This window comes from Aspergillus undulatus (genome assembly GCF_047715775.1).
Source record: "Aspergillus undulatus strain CBS 261.88 unplaced genomic scaffold BDV17scaffold_17, whole genome shotgun sequence".
Classification (NCBI taxonomy): Eukaryota; Fungi; Ascomycota; class Eurotiomycetes; order Eurotiales; family Aspergillaceae; genus Aspergillus; species Aspergillus undulatus.
In genome coordinates, this window is record NW_027396621.1 from 296140 (window position 1) to 311252 (window position 15113).

Below are 15113 nucleotides of genomic sequence, written 5' to 3' on the forward strand. Positions count from 1 at the left end.
ATTTCGACGGCGATCTACCAGTTCTGTCAATGGCGAGCTTGAGAGGAGGCTTTCGCGCCCTCTCATGGGCTAATCAGCTGCTATACTCGCATCGCTCGTCGTGGAAATGCGCCTCTTGCAAGGTCACGCCGACCATTCGGTATCCGCGTCGGTATGCGACCACCTCCGGGGGTGCTTCGACTAAGCCCTACTACATTACGACTCCTATCTTCTATGTCAACGCCGGTATTTCGATATCTTTGCACTCCATAACTGTGTACTGATTGCTGACTGCAAACTTGTCCTAGCCCCTCACGTCGGTCACCTATACACAATGGTCATTGCGGACGTACTGAAACGATGGCGGACGCTTCTGGGAGATACTGAGGCACAGCTGCTCACCGGGACAGATGAGCATGGCATGAAGGTTTGTCAATTGGGATTTTTTCCGGCGCAACGAATGAGTTTCTGACCCGAAACAGATCCAACAGGCCGCGAGCGCCGCGGGTATAGATACGCAAGCCTTTTGCGACAGGAACTGCCAGACCTTCAAAGTCAGCCACCAATACTTTATCCCTTGGTCAAATATACTGATGCTACGCAGGAGTTGGCTCGAGCCGCCAACATGGACTATAATCACTTTATTCGGACGACGGACCCTGCGCATAAAGAGGCCGTTCAGTACTTCTGGGTATGTCACAAATACTGCGAGACGGTTGTGATGCTTACGAGCTGGGCAGGAAATGCTGGAACATCGCGGCTATATATACAACGCGAAGCACGAGGGGTGGTACTCTGTCAGTGACGAGACGTTCTATCCTCAGTCCCAAGTGCATCTCTCGTTGGACCCGTCAACTGGGAAGAAGAGAATGGTACGACCTCCGTTCTTGTATTGAATGCAAGCTTACCCAAATAGACTTCTATCGAGACCGGCAAAGAGGTCGAGTGGTCCTCTGAAACAAACTACCACTTTCGCCTGTCGGCGTTCCAGGATCGCTTACTAGAATTGTACAAAACTGGTTTTATCACGCCGGAGCACTACGCTGGTGATGTGATCAAATCAGTCTCCGCGGGACTTCCCGATCTGTCTATCTCTCGACCGGTGGAAAGATTGACCTGGGGTGTTCCCGTCCCAAGTGACAATACGCAGACAATCTATGTTTGGCTGGATGCGCTAGTCAATTATCTGACGAAAGCTGGGTATCCCTTTCCGCCTGGTGAGGGTGGCCGTCTTGGTTGGCCTGCAGACGTTCATGTGGTTGGCAAGGATATTGTTCGGTAAGCAGTGTTCAAGGGAGAATTGAACAAGGTAAGCGAACAAGGCTCACAAAATTAGATTCCACTGTGTATATTGGCCAGCATTCCTCATGGCTCTTGATCTGCCGATCCCCCGGAACGTCCTCGTCCACGGACACTGGACGATGAACCGCGCGAAAATGTCAAAGTCGACGGGAAACGTTGTCAATCCCTTCTTCGCGATCGATCGATTCGGAGTTGACACGATGCGCTTTTTCCTCGCATTCCAGGGCGGCCTTGCGTCAGACGCGGACTACGATAACTCGTTCATCATCCGCGACTACAAGAAATACCTCCAACAGGGAATCGGCAACATCGCCCACCGCACCATTGGCTGCGCAAAGGGAAAATTACGGACCTACATTGTGAATGCCGTATCCGGCACCTCCCAGCCCACGCGCGTCGATCAGCAGTACCAGGCAATGCTCGAGCAGCTATCCACGAAGGTAGCGAAGCACATGGAGAATCTCAACCCCCGCGCCGCGTTACAAGAGATCATGACTGTAGTCTTACAGGTACGCAGAGTCCGCTCGGCAATTCGTAGTTAAGCCCCATCAGCTGACCCCCATCCCATAGACAAACAAGTATTTCCACAACTCAGAACCATGGCGGAACCCGGAGGAGCACCAGCGCGTGCTCTTCAACGTCGCCGAGTCCATGCGCATCACAGGAATCCTACTGCAGCCATTCATGCCAAACAAGTCCAAGGAGGTCCTTGACCTTTTCCGAGTCGACCCTGCGAAACGGACCCTCTCGGATGCGGGATATGCTTCGAACCCGGATTACGGCGAGGAAATCAAGAAGAAGATTTTGTTTGAACCTCTTATAGTCGAGAGCTAAGTCTATCGCTGTGCATTGTCAGGCGGGTCGATAAGGACCCCGGGGCGCGTGCGCGAGCACTCGCCATAACCCGCTCCTTTATCGCGATCGATAAATACTCGTCTGAGAAAAGCCATTGCCAATCTCGAACCAAAAGTAACGATTCCTTCCTTCTGGTATCGGGAGGCGAGCCGTGCTCCCAAAGTAACTCGACTCTACCTTTCCAAAGCACCAACCAACCAAACCCAAAAATTAACGTCATGCGCAAACCAATGACACAAAGTGAACCGTGGTCCGTGTTCCAGACCAAGTCCACAAGGTTATGGCTATCAGCGGGAAACTGAGGGGCGTCTGGGTCTGATATGCGACATTGTTACATGATAGATATCGGGGCGGAAAACCCACACTCCCATTTCCCGCGGCAAACTGGACTGTAGGATCGGGAAGGCAGTTTCCGATTGTATAACGATTTTTGTTTAGTAGGGCTTGGACTTGATGTAATATTAGGTCAATCAGTGTAATATAATATAATAGGGTAGGATCTGGGTGTAAGGTTGGTTTTCTGATTCCTCGCTTAAGTTGCGATTATATACTTCTTTCCGTTGTACCTGAGGGTCGACTATACTACCAACAACGAACGGTCTATTATCATTCTCATTATATTTCGCATTGAATAAGACCATCCAACAAACATTATCATCATTTCGAGTTATTCAACAGATTTCACATTGCATCAATAGAACCAAACCATCACAATGGGCAGCATCAGCCTCACAACCACCATGCCACCAACAACAATCAGCACCCTCTCCCACGCACAATCAGAACCACAACCAGACATTGAACTTCAATCCCCAAACCAAACCTCCAACCACCCAACTTACAAAACCCCCTGGATCCGCACCCCCCTCCTCGAGTCCCGCTCCCTCTCGTCACTCGCCGGCTGCCGCATCCTATTGAAGATGGAAAACACGCAACCAAGCGGCTCCTTCAAGTCCCGCGCCATGGGCGCCCAGATCCTCTCGCACTTGAATAACCCGTCTAACGCGGGGAAACGAATCCACTTCTTCGCGTCGTCCGGCGGGAATGCGGGTCTTGCTGCTGTGTGCGCGGCCAAGACGCTGGGTTTTCCGTGTACGGTTGTTGTACCGGTTTCCACGAAACAGCTTATGGTTGAGAAGTTGGTGAAGGCGGGGGCGAGGGATGTGGTGAGGTTTGGGGAGACCTTTGCTGAGGCGGGGGAGTATATGCGGGATGTTGTTATGATGCAGGAGGAGTCTGCTGAGGAGGGTGAGGAGGGTGAGGAGGGTGAGGAGGTTGTTAAGATCGCCCTGCACCCGTTCGACAACGAGGCGATTTGGGAGGGGAACAGCACGGTTATCGATGAGCTTGTGGAGCAGGTTCCTGCGCTTACTGCGGGTGAAGATGACAGTGTGAATGGGCACGACGAGATGGTTCTTCCCGTTGACGCGATCGTTTGCAGTGTTGGTGGTGGGGGGCTGTTGAACGGTCTGGTGATGGGTCTTGAGCGGCGGCGGCGACATATTGAGGCTTCAAAGAAAACACAGAAAATCAAGGGCCAAGCTCGACCTACACACCTCGTTGCCGTTGAAACACGCGGAACGGATTCGCTGGCTGCGGCCGTGGCTCAGGGTGAGCTGGTTAGTCTGGCGAAGATCACGTCGCAGGCGACGTCGCTTGGTGCGATTCGGGTATCTGAGCGGACGCTGCAGTATGCGATGGACCCGCCGGAGGGCGTGAAGGTGCACAGCACTGTATTGTCTGATGCGGATGCGGCGCGGGGCGTGCTTCGTCTTGTGGATGATGAGCGGGTGCTGGTTGAGTTAGCTTGCGGGGTGTGTGTAGAGGCTGCGGTTGGTGATGCTAGTCGAGTTGAGAGCAAGGCGACGAAGAAGCGGAAAAGGGTGGTAGACGAGGGATACGGGGATGATCGGTTGTCGTCTGGGGAGAATGAGGATGAGGAGTTGAAGGACTTGAATGAGACGACGTCAAAGAACCCGTTGCAGTCGAGGTTGAAGGAGCTGGTGCCCGATTTGGGACCGGAGAGCCGAGTGGTGATTGTGGTTTGTGGTGGAAGTAACGTCACGATTGATGGGGCTGTAGAATGGAGAACGATGCTGAAGGAGGGCTGGGGGACTGAGAACTAGAATGATTCATTTCGGGCGTTTTCATTTTGGGTTGTTTACTGTTGGCGTATAATTCACATAATCTTCATTGGTTTGAGATTTCACGAATGCGGGATCTAAGGCACATATTGTCAGAGCCTGCTGATGCTGGATCATGCAGAAATTGATACTTCTGCCGTAATTGCCCGAATGCGATAGTCCCAATAGTTCCTCCGAATTGGATCGTACTTGTCTTTCAGGAGGTTCAGCATCCGGATGGCATCCTGCGCAGCGCTTTCTGCATATACATCTGCCAGCAATTCCACCGCATGGCTACTCTTCACCTCGACGTCCACGATGTTGCCCTCGTCGTCGCGCTTGTCTACAACAAACTTCCGCGCAAACTCGGCCCACTCTGAGAGGGGTCGAGCGGCTGCCCGCAAAACTCCCCGTGCATAAGACCAGGGACTCCGATTCTCCGGCGCGCGGATAATCTGCTCCTGGGCGTACCGCAGCTCCTCATCAACCAAGTCCTCATCCACAACGGCAAGGCGGCCCTTCTCGGTAGGAGGGCCATGGGCATTGACCATACCGCTGTCAGGCTGGTCACTGCGCGGACCAAAGCGTAGCATGTAACGGTGATTCCAAGCAGAGTTATTTCGCACATCTGAGTTGAGGAGGGAGTTGACATCCGCGATCTCACGGGGAGAGTCCCATAGTTCAAAGTGGCGGACTAGCCAGTGCCGGTAGGTCCAGACGTGGTAGTTCTTAGAGTCTTGAGCAAACATTTCCATGAGGAAGTCCATCTCCTTGGGTGGGAGAGTGGGAAAGTGCTCTCGTGAGGAGACCAGAACCTGGCGATGGTGCCTGATCGAGTTCGTGAGTACGTCCGCCCGGCGTCAACCCGGAATGTGCTTGTTGCTCACCAGATTTGGTAGTTCTTCAGGTACTTCAAAGAGAACCTGTTCAGCCATTCTAGCTCCTCGATAAGATCTTTTCCCAAAGCAAAGACAATCTTGGCGCGGTATATCCTGTTCGGTTCAGTCGTAGTCCAGAACCGTGCGGGAGGATAACCCACCAGACGGTATAATGGGCGGGGTTCATAGAGATAACATCTTCCGTTAACCTCAAAGCTCTTTCGGACAGTTCATTGGCGGCCATAACCGCGCGAAGATATGAGGTCGCCTCGAGGTAGTCTTCTTTGTAGGCGATGGAGGCCAGAGGCATAACGCCGGACTCGGAGCCATCATTAAGAGGGATGGGCTGGACGGAGGCCCATTCTGGGTCTGACGAGTATTTCCCTACCATGGTGGGTTTACTTTAGGTTTGATTGTGCAAAATGAGAGGTGCTGGGAGTCAAGCGCAGTTGAAGATGCTGTGTTGATGAATTTGGTGAAGTCGAGGTGGGGGTACTGCCTGAGGCATCAAAACAATATCAAAGCAACAATCACAGACATTTTAAAGACAATCGCTATACTGACTCTAACCCGGGTTTCAATCTACATCTGGTTCTTGGGGCGATTTAGATGCTGTCAGTTATCGAATGAAACCTTAAACGATGATCCCGTGGCTGCGGTCTCGTCACGGTCGATCTGGACAACTTCAACTTGACCATTTCTCTTTCCCCTCACCGATCTCAGTCTCGACCACCAATTCGACAGCCACTATCAGCTATCTTTCTTATCTGACAGCTGGTGGGCCCTCAGCCGAAGTCTCCAAGCCCTGCTCCCTTTTCCGAGCGTTCCCCGTGCCAATCACGGCTTCTGTAGCCTATCTCTGCTGCCACCGATTGGAGATCTTCTCCTCTCTCCGATCTTCTCCTCTTTCTCCTCTTTCTCCCCTTCCTTCATCGCTATGATTTTCTCTTTTCTCTTTATCTCCATTCCCTATTTGGCTACGTTTTCCTTTGGATAACGATGCGTCGCGTCAAGAAATCCCGAAACGGGTGTGCGAGGTGTAAGAGCAAGCGAGTTCGTGCCGCTCAAGTTTCCTAGCTTGGTCTGGAACTAGAATAGCCACTAACTTATTTGGATAGGTAAAATGCGGGGAAGAAAAGCCGCATTGCAGTCGCTGTACTCGCCTGGGCGTAAAATGTCCTGGATACGTTCAAGCGCTGCGCTGGGTCACAAATCAGCCCTCGAAAGATGGTGGCCTGGAGCCAACCACCGACAATGATCATACCCAATATAGCATACGCATCGAAGGCTCGCCTAGAAGATCGATCCAATCATCTCGTCGTCGACCAGATACGGAGTTGGAGAACCTCAACTACCTCGACCTGGATCCCCGGTCTCCGCTGGTCCCGGACGATTGCAATCTGCCCGACCCAGGCGGCCTGGTAGATGGCACCAAAGCGCTATGCGATGACCTTTGGGATCTTCAACAGCCGGACACACTACCAGAACTGGTCGATTTTTGCCCCCAGTCGCCGCCATCAGCCATATCTCCTAGACAGCAGCCACCTGATGCTTCCGGTATGGAATTCGGCTCGCCAGCTAGTCTAGACTCGGATCCTTGGGCCTTCTTTTCGTTAGCAGCTCCTGTGCTACAGAACCAATCTCGCGGCTTCCCAGGTTTCGACCCGTCTACGATTGTCCGCCATTATCCCCCGCCATCTGGCTCGCCTGTGCGTCCGGCCCCTCAGACATTTACTTCCATTCCGCAGCCTCTAAACAACCCTTCCTGGACTCTGATCGAATACTATTTCAAGGAAGTCGCTGCTCTCTTCTCTAGTTATGACAGTCAGATGAATCCCTTTCGTACCACTGTCTCTCGCCTCTGGGGCTCCTCTCTAGCTATGTGCCGCACTATGCAAAGTATGGCTGCGGCTACCCTCGTCAACGACTTCCCACAGTTCGGGCCAATGGGCAAAAAGATGCGCAAGGAGGCCATCGAGATCATCAGCAATGAGACCGCCATGGACGACAAGTCCCTCCTTGCCCTGCTCATGCTCGGCCAAACCGCCAGCTGGCACGACCCTAAAGATCTCGGCATTTCCTTCTTCAACCACTTACGACGCCATCTCGATAGCGCGGCTCTGGCGAAACCCTCCAACCCAACAAACCGCGGCAACAATTACCAATTCTTTGAAGAAGCCCTGGTATACTGGGAAATGCTCCTCTCCTTCGTCGCCGACGACGCCGCCGTCCTTGCAGCCTCACCAACACCATCCAACACAGCGGAATCCCTCGTCCTGCAGCGCGTTCCCCATCCGTGGACCGGCATTGCGCGAAACACCCAGTTTACCGTCCAAGAAGCCGGCCGTCTAGTCAGGGCCGAACGGAAGCGCATCAGGTCCCGCAAATTCACCTCTCAATCGGATATCGCGGAAGCGCAAATCGCCCTCGAGAAAGCCCAGGAGCTTGAAGAACGTCTACTTTCCCTCGCCCATCCCACGGAGGCGGAGATCGTCTCCCCAGGCGATGACGAAACCCCCGTCTGGCATCTCCTCACAATGGCCGAAGTATACCGCTGCACAGGACTGCTGCAGCTCTACCGTGCCTTTCCTGATCTACTACAACGCCGACTCCCCGTCCCACAGTATCATCACCACAACTCGCCTAGCCGACGATCCACGGCCTCAGCCTCCATGCCGCAACTCGCCAACTTCCCTCCAAATAACACCACACTCTCAACCCTCTGGCCTAATGGATTCTCCTCCCATATCCACAATCCCGCCCAAGACCAATCCCAATCCCAATCCTACCACGACACCTGGCTCACAGAATTCGCCCTGACAACCCTCTCGCGCCTAAAATCCATTCCTCTCGAATCGCGCACGCGCTGCCTTCAACCCCTCCTCCTCGTCGCATCATCTTCCGAACTCCGCTTGCCTCCTCAACCGTCCCTCCCCACAAACCCAACCCTGGAACCCAACTCCACCTCTGACGTCGAAAACGACACCGATAATGCCTCCGGCTACGGCCCCTGCATCTCCTCGCACGCATTGGAAGTTAGTCGGACGCGAAGGTTTATCCTCGGCCGCCTAACCTCCTTCTTGCATGTCCTGCCGCCGAAACCGATTAATGTTTGTTTGGACCTGGTGAATGAGGTTTGGAGGAGGATGGATGGGGGCGATAGGGATGTTTATTGGATGGATGTTATGATTGAGAAGGGGTGGGAGACTACCATGGGGTAATTGGTTATTTATGGATCTGGATTGGATTGGAATTGATGAGGATGTGGTTCATGACTGTATGATATATCTATCATTTGCATACTTGCTGGTTTATTAGACTGAGTCTTGTATGAGTGACACGACATATATATATATACGATTTATGGAGATATGAAACAGACTGGTTGACTCAACCTTCACATATCCCCATGGCAAGGACTTAGTATATGCAATAAATGGTATTATATTCGTGTAGTACTACGACAGTAAGGCTTCTTTTCGAGTTTCTTCCCATTCATCATACATGCAATGCCCACACAATCGAATCCAGAACCGACAACCCCACAACCAAATGCAAAGACAGAAAAATGACAAGTGAATAAATGAAATAGGAAATAATCAGGGAAATCGAAGAGAAGTATGCAGGACCACTGTCATAAGGCTATAAACTGTACAATGTGAACGTAGAGGAGGTTAGAGTAGATTAAATGTTATGAGCGAAACCGTCAGTCTTCGAGAAGAGGAGAAGAATATGTAGCGAAATCATGTCGTATGAGGTATTTGTAGCGCTGCCGATGTAGCGACCTGGGTGGAGATGGCAGGTGTCAGGCAGTAGCTCGCTTCCAGAACTTCCACCCCTCACGTTTCTCCTGGACGCCGCCAACACCGACAAGCTGCTCAATGCCCTCGGTGCCAATGGCATTTTCAAACTTTTGCTGGTCAATCTCCTCGCCGCCTTCTTCATCACTGCCATTGCGAAGGACAGCGGGCCAGAGCACGCCGACTCCGTCGCCGCCGAGTGTAGTCTCGTAGATACCAAAATTCTCGTTGTCAAGTTGAGATTTGAGGTTCTGGAGAGAATCATCCTTGAGGCCGGGTCTGAGGAGGGTCATCGCGCAGCCACCGCCACCGGCACCGGTCAACTTTGTCCAACCAATATCGGCATAGTCGACGAGTTCGCGAATTCGTTCTAATCTGGGATGAGATACGCCAAGGGACACGAGCAAGCCGTGATTGATCCCGGTCAGGGTTCCTAGCTGTTGGAGAGTGTTCTCAGACAAGCCCTCAGTTGCAGAACTTCGAATGACTTGCTCAGCCGAAGCCGTAACACTGTCAATGGCGTTAAGAATAGACTCGGTAACGACAGGCCATTCTTTCTTGAGCTTGCCCACTTTTGCGACTTCGACAGCAGTAGAACGGGCCTGACGTGTATCGACGAGGAGCAATGGTAGTTCGGGGAACGTAGGGAGTGAGACGACGGATGGTGGCTTCGCATAATCTCCACGCCTAAAGATCACGGCCTTTCCGCCCGCGGATACCGTGTTGTCTACCCCACTGGGGTTGCCGTGGATGCACATCTCGCCAACAAAAGCCCACCGATTGACGCGCTCAATCTGTACTTCTGCCTCATCTGGGGGTTGATCAGGATGAGGACCGGAGAGCGTTCGAATCTGGAGGAGGAGCGCAGCGCTCATGCACACGCAGACACTAGCACTGCTCCCCAAACCCGCACCGATGGGAATTGTAGATCGAAGGGTGTAGATGGCGCCAGCGCTCTGAGGGGAGCCTAAGGAGAGAAACAGGTAGAGGAATGCACTAGCGGATGCTTTGTGTATCTTACGGACCTCCTCTGGGGCGTCGGGGGAGATGTCTTCAACATGAGGTCGAATCGAATCGTAGAGCTCGGTATCGAGGGAAGTGACAAGGTCATAATAGTACTTCTTCTTTGACGGATGATGGAACAGTTCCCAGGGCAATTCATCGATATTCCAGGTATGATTCAGATCCGTATCGCGGAAGTTCAATGTGATCGTGCGCTGTGACTTGCTGAGGGTTGTGACGAGGAGGTATGAGCGTAGGGATATGGCCGCAGCCATGGCGGCCTTGCCGTGGACGACGGCATGTTCTCCGTATACAATGACCTTCCCCGGAGCCGACACCATAAAGGCGGGCGCCAGAGGAGAGGACTGTTTCCGCTGCATTGGTATTCTCTTCGGTACTGATTTGGCCGTGGGGTTCGTGTTGAAACTCCGGGAGCTGACTGAGGTGGAAGGAGAAGGAGAGGCGGAGGCGTCGGAGCTTTCGTGGTCGTCGGCGAAGGTTACTGGGGCAGTTGGTCGTTGAGAGCGAGGGCGCTCGGGCAGAAGCGTGGTCATTGTTGTACGCTGGATCTCGAGGGCACGGCTGGCTCGTTTTCAAGAAGGTTTGGGGTAGCACGGAGGTGCGAGGGGTGGTGGGCGACAGGTCAGCGCAAGAGATAGATAGGGGTATTAATGCGATCGGGCTGCCAGCATGGCCAGCTGACGGTGAGTTGGGCAAGGAGAGGGAGGTGAACAAGGACCCGACACCGAACAGAAGGAGCAGAGGAGGTCTGGAGAGCCAGTCAAGGAGAGACAATCTAAGACTCAAGACACCAAGAAGAGATGCGCCGCAAGGAGAAATGGAGGGATCACCACAGAAAATGGAACCGTTCAATCAGCCGTATTTTTGGTAATCCGGGGTCACTGTCGGGGAAGCTGCGTATTTTACAGTAAACCGACCAATGAACGGGCGCTAATTTCTTTTTAGTCAGGAATCGAAGGGTATGGGTATTCAGCCAGGCACCCGATCATCCATTGTCCTCTCAAAAGCCTCCAACTTGGATTCAGATTCTAACTGCATTAGTGTTAGTGCGCAGGAGATTCTAAAAGTTCTGGAATCAACCCGCGAATTCGTTGTCACCGGAGCCTGCTGTTAGTCCGAGCGTCTGTCTAACTGCATGAACCTCTCGGCCATGACGGTCACAAGAACAGATGAAGAGGACTCTTCTCCCATATAGGCCATCTGGATTTAGACAGCCCCGGAGTCCGATAACTTGACAAGCCTTGGGTTTATCCACAGAGATCAATAACCTTTGAGCTAATGCAACGGGGATCTACAAGATACCTCGCGCTATTGCGTGGTAGCTGAAGTATACCAGTGTTTGTAGAAGGCAACAAGGCAAAAGCAGCCGAAGCCATTGGGCAATCTTGGGGCAAGTGCGCTCGCGCTTGAAGTGGTCGCGCCTTCCCAGCTGAGATCGATCGCTCTTGCCTTATCTGCATCATCCCCGCGCCCCGAGTACTGCCTTCCTGATCTGGCAGAAATCCGAGTGTCACATTCCAGCGAGGAAGGTACCATCCATGGAGGCTGTTACCCGCCCCTTCCTCGTCTATGCAAGAACGTTTGTTCTTTCTCTGTGAGAATCTTACAGAACGCTTGAGATCTTCCGTCCTTGAGTCTTGCTAAGTAAAGGGCATCTTCCACCCCAACTCCTCTATTGCAGCCACCCAAACCGGCTTAATAGCTTCCCCTGCGGAACCGACTATTTGCAAAGACCTCGCCACTCTCAAAATCTCTCCTCTTCCAGATAGCGTTAACGGCAGCCAATGTTGAAGGCACATTACTCATGGGCTTCTTGCAATTGAGAATTGAGAACAGCGAACCATTCAAGGATCTGCACCCGGTCCTTTTCTAGCACGATGCAGTGGCGATGAATAGCGCCCACATCGGATACGGGAGAAACGCCAGAAGGGTCCCATGGAGCTGTGGTGAGGTTGAGAGCCAAGAGCGTGGTGAAGATAGATCCAGGTTGCCGATTGGAAGGCATAGGAATGCAGGGTCATGATGCCTGTCTCTTCTTTTCCGGTGGAGAGCATTTCCAGACTATCGACGCGGTGTTGGAGATGAGTGAATCCGTGAGCTCTTCTTGACTATCGTCTCTGTGAAATCGTGCTGATGAAGGAGATGATGTCCAGTAACTCGAGCGAAAGACCCATGCAAGGGTTTATCTTCATCGAGCCGCGATGGGTGAGATGCGGGAATATGGCAGGGATCTCAGCCGACCATTCCAATTAGTCGAGACGCTTCTCTCCCTCGCTGCTGCATGTGCCCGTGCTTAGAAACATCTCCCTCTCAAGAAAATAACTGTACATCAGGTCCAGCACCTCATTGCTGAACACTTCACGGACAATGTCGCTTCGACTGGTATAGAATTTGATGATTAGAAGCGCGCCCCTCATATGATACGTCCACTCCTTAACACTCCCGCTGGCGATCTCCAAGAGACAGTGAAACATCACAAGAAGGAGCAGAGCGTCTCGTTCGCATTTGGTCTGTGCTATCGAAACTCTCTTATCACCAGAAAACTGTGGTACCATGTTCCTAAGGTGCTGAAGAGAGCGGCATTTGTGGGCTAGAACCAACTGGTCATAGCGAGCGACGTCTCGGTCCGCACACTGATTCCGCAGGATATGCGCCGCCCATGCGACGGCCATTCCCCTTCGGATTGGTAGCAGAGAGGAAGGACAACGGATCGCCACGGGTTCTCGTTGTCGACTAACGATTTCCGAAAGGTGCAGGTATGGCTAACTAGGATGGTTAGCATGAAATTGCCTCAGCACTTATTTAGGACGTAACCGGCGCACAGTAATAAAAGAGAAACCGATCGGCCTCTGCCATGGACGGACAGTCTACCAACGAAAACAGGATTATGGTATCGCGAACCGGCAGCCGTGCTACAGGGAAAAGCTGATTCATCTCAGCCTCATAAAACATCCCCCTTGGTCCATGGCCGAACTCCTCATAGAGGCAGCGGATATCATCCGAGGTTGTATGCAGCCAATAACGAAAGGCCCTGGATTGCGTGGGAAATAGAAAATGCGAGCGCTTTCTTTTCTGCTTACAACCTCGATCCTTTGCCTTCGTGTTGGCTCTACTGAATGTGATGCCCATGGACTCGGCCTCGTGCTCCCATAGGAGGCGGATGCCATAGTGGCGGGGCCATCCTCGCTTCTTGCATGCACCGCAAGAAGGCTTGTTTTCTAAAACTTGGATTAGTCTATCTTGCATGTCTGCCGGAAAGGGCGCTTACTACCGTCACATCTTCGCCGTTGCCCTGCCGTTGATTAGGGTTAGAAATGCGGAACAAAATTGCAACTAGGCGAGGGGCATACTCTTGCAATTCCAACAACCCGAGCGAGTTCGCCGAATGCTTGAATTCGAGGACTTCATCACGGAAGTTACATTTTTGGGGAAGAGGGGGACTGGAGACGAAAGCCGCGAGGTTATCATGAGGGGAACACTCCTCATTCCCAAGTAAGCTAGTCATGCGCTTATCTTGATCCTCCCGTCCCAGGAGGTTGGAGAAGCACAGCCCTGCCCTGATAAAAGTGGAGAATCCATGAAAAATATTAAGATGCTACATATCTACACTCGTATAATCTGATTACAGCGAACTCTTGACTGGCGCACCTCATCCCGGAATATCGTTCAGATCTTCAGGCTTGGACGGATGCGGGTTCGTCGAGAAGTCAGAAGCGTCAAGGCCAGGCCTCCACTTCCAGCGTGCCCTCCATCATCTCAACAATGTATTTGCCCAGCAAAGGGAGGAACTTGAATCCGTGCGCCGAGCCCCCGATGGCAAGTTTCAGGTTCTTATGCGCGGGGTGAGGCGTGATTAGGAAGTGGTAGTCTGCCATGTCCCCGTCGTTAAGACCAACACCATGAGCACCTGCACGTATATAAAACTTAGAATATGGATGTCAACATACCAACATATCCGCGTCTCAAACCACCCCTGTGCGCCAACTCAGGCACGCACGTCTCCATCCACTTCCGCAGCCGAGCCTCAACCGGCGCAGGAATCCCACCCTTAGGGTTATCCGATCGATACCGAGGAAGCGAAACCCCCTTGAACGACTTGGCATAGTTCGTAACGAAATACACCGCGCCGATTTTCATGATTCCGTCTTCTTGAGGCGGAAATAGGATCCCTATAGTACCAACCCGTCAGCATCGCCTACACTTACACGTGGAGTCCACCAAGGGCTGGTATTAATTGTATACATACCTTCTTCCAAATGCTCAAGAACCGGCAACCCCTTATATCTTTCAACCTCACTCGGAGTTAGTTGTATATGACCAACAGCATGCCCCTTCGCCACAATCTGCCCCTCACGATCAAGCAGCGTCCCAGCAGCAGCCCCCGCCGCAAGAATAACCTCATCTGCAAAATGCGCCTCCCATCTGCAGTCTTCACACCCACACATTCTCCCCTAGAGTTATGAAGAAGCTCCTTCGCGTACCCCGCATCCCCAGAAACATACCTTACCCCTGCACCACCAGCCCTCATCGCTCCATTCGCCATCCGCAAAATGCCCTCCCCGGCACTCACCTACGCGGCATTAGGACTCCAGTACGCTTTCCACCCCTCAAAAGACCCATTCATGACGGGCCACATTTTATGAATCTCATCGGGTGATACAAGCCTCGGAGGATCAACGCCTAGCGCTTTTGCACTCTCCATACTCGTCGGTATAAACGGGAGCGACCGCTCCGTTGCGCCGATGATCCACCCTGATTAATTGTACAATCCCGCAAAGAGACCTTGCGGATCGCACCAGATGTTGCGTGCGTCAGAGGCAAGCTCTGTGCATAGTGGGGAGGGGTACTCGGTGCGGACGATCTTGTTGATGTCGTTTCCGGCGGCTTCAGAGCGAGGGGAGGGCGAAGCGGTCGAGGATGGTTATGTTTTTGTAGCCCGCAACGGCGAGGTGGTAGGCTGTGCTTGTGCCGAAGGTGCCGCCGCCTATCAATATAATGGGCTTGGCTTTGGTGGTGGGCGTGGAGGGCCCCATGATGGCGATTGGTGTTTGTAGATAGATAGAAAGAAAGTGGTAATTGAGTTTTGGTATGGCCTACTGGCAGCCTTTTATATACGTGCCAGCGTTGGCAGCGGAGATGGTCTGATTGATTGT

General features: G+C 52.6%; 7 protein-coding genes across 7 annotated transcripts; 3 read left to right on the plus strand and 4 right to left on the minus strand.

Annotated features, from left to right (window-relative positions):
* The first annotated feature begins 7 nt into the window (after nucleotides 1-7).
* Nucleotides 8-2482, plus strand: BDV17DRAFT_52079 (methionine--tRNA ligase MSM1). The gene is made up of 8 exons (XM_073764696.1): nucleotides 8-225; nucleotides 288-406; nucleotides 462-533; nucleotides 584-670; nucleotides 720-851; nucleotides 896-1257; nucleotides 1316-1790; nucleotides 1852-2482. Exons 1-8 carry the CDS (start codon nucleotides 30-32, stop codon nucleotides 2113-2115), a joined length of 1707 nt encoding a protein of 568 aa, XP_073616772.1. The 5' UTR covers nucleotides 8-29; the 3' UTR covers nucleotides 2116-2482.
* A 394-nt stretch (nucleotides 2483-2876) lies between these two features.
* On the plus strand, nucleotides 2877-4262 carry BDV17DRAFT_290294 (putative L-serine dehydratase; the record flags this gene model as incomplete). Its single annotated transcript, XM_073761869.1, has 1 exon — nucleotides 2877-4262. One exon carries the CDS (start codon nucleotides 2877-2879, stop codon nucleotides 4260-4262), a length of 1386 nt encoding a protein of 461 aa, XP_073616773.1.
* A 65-nt stretch (nucleotides 4263-4327) lies between these two features.
* ramB (bifunctional protein farnesyltransferase/protein geranylgeranyltransferase) lies at nucleotides 4328-5623 on the minus strand. The gene is made up of 3 exons (XM_073764697.1): nucleotides 5299-5623; nucleotides 5147-5251; nucleotides 4328-5087 (listed from the first exon to the last, which is right to left on the minus strand). Exons 1-3 carry the CDS (start codon nucleotides 5526-5528, stop codon nucleotides 4394-4396), a joined length of 1029 nt encoding a protein of 342 aa, XP_073616774.1. The 5' UTR covers nucleotides 5529-5623; the 3' UTR covers nucleotides 4328-4393.
* A 192-nt stretch (nucleotides 5624-5815) lies between these two features.
* Nucleotides 5816-8451, plus strand: BDV17DRAFT_260430 (uncharacterized protein). Its single transcript, XM_073757552.1, has 2 exons — nucleotides 5816-6190; nucleotides 6256-8451. The coding sequence occupies exons 1-2, from the start codon at nucleotides 6137-6139 to the stop codon at nucleotides 8356-8358; spliced, it is 2157 nt and encodes a 718-aa protein (XP_073616775.1). The 5' UTR covers nucleotides 5816-6136; the 3' UTR covers nucleotides 8359-8451.
* erg12 (mevalonate kinase) lies at nucleotides 8444-10740 on the minus strand. The gene has a single exon (XM_073757553.1). It carries the CDS (start codon nucleotides 10491-10493, stop codon nucleotides 8943-8945), a length of 1551 nt encoding a protein of 516 aa, XP_073616776.1. The 5' UTR covers nucleotides 10494-10740; the 3' UTR covers nucleotides 8444-8942.
* Nucleotides 10741-12658: 1918 nt separating this feature from the next.
* Nucleotides 12659-13610, minus strand: BDV17DRAFT_52153 (Zn(II)2Cys6 transcription factor domain-containing protein). The gene is made up of 3 exons (XM_073764698.1): nucleotides 13311-13610; nucleotides 13232-13252; nucleotides 12659-13178 (listed from the first exon to the last, which is right to left on the minus strand). Exons 1-3 carry the CDS (start codon nucleotides 13444-13446, stop codon nucleotides 12763-12765), a joined length of 573 nt encoding a protein of 190 aa, XP_073616777.1. The 5' UTR covers nucleotides 13447-13610; the 3' UTR covers nucleotides 12659-12762.
* A 66-nt stretch (nucleotides 13611-13676) lies between these two features.
* On the minus strand, nucleotides 13677-14993 carry BDV17DRAFT_281113 (FAD dependent oxidoreductase; the record flags this gene model as incomplete). The annotated part of the gene is made up of 7 exons (XM_073759976.1): nucleotides 13677-13867; nucleotides 13929-14129; nucleotides 14207-14382; nucleotides 14442-14525; nucleotides 14556-14712; nucleotides 14743-14821; nucleotides 14904-14993. The coding sequence occupies 7 exons, from the start codon at nucleotides 14991-14993 to the stop codon at nucleotides 13677-13679; spliced, it is 978 nt and encodes a 325-aa protein (XP_073616778.1).
* Between the last annotated feature and the right edge of the window lie 120 nt (nucleotides 14994-15113).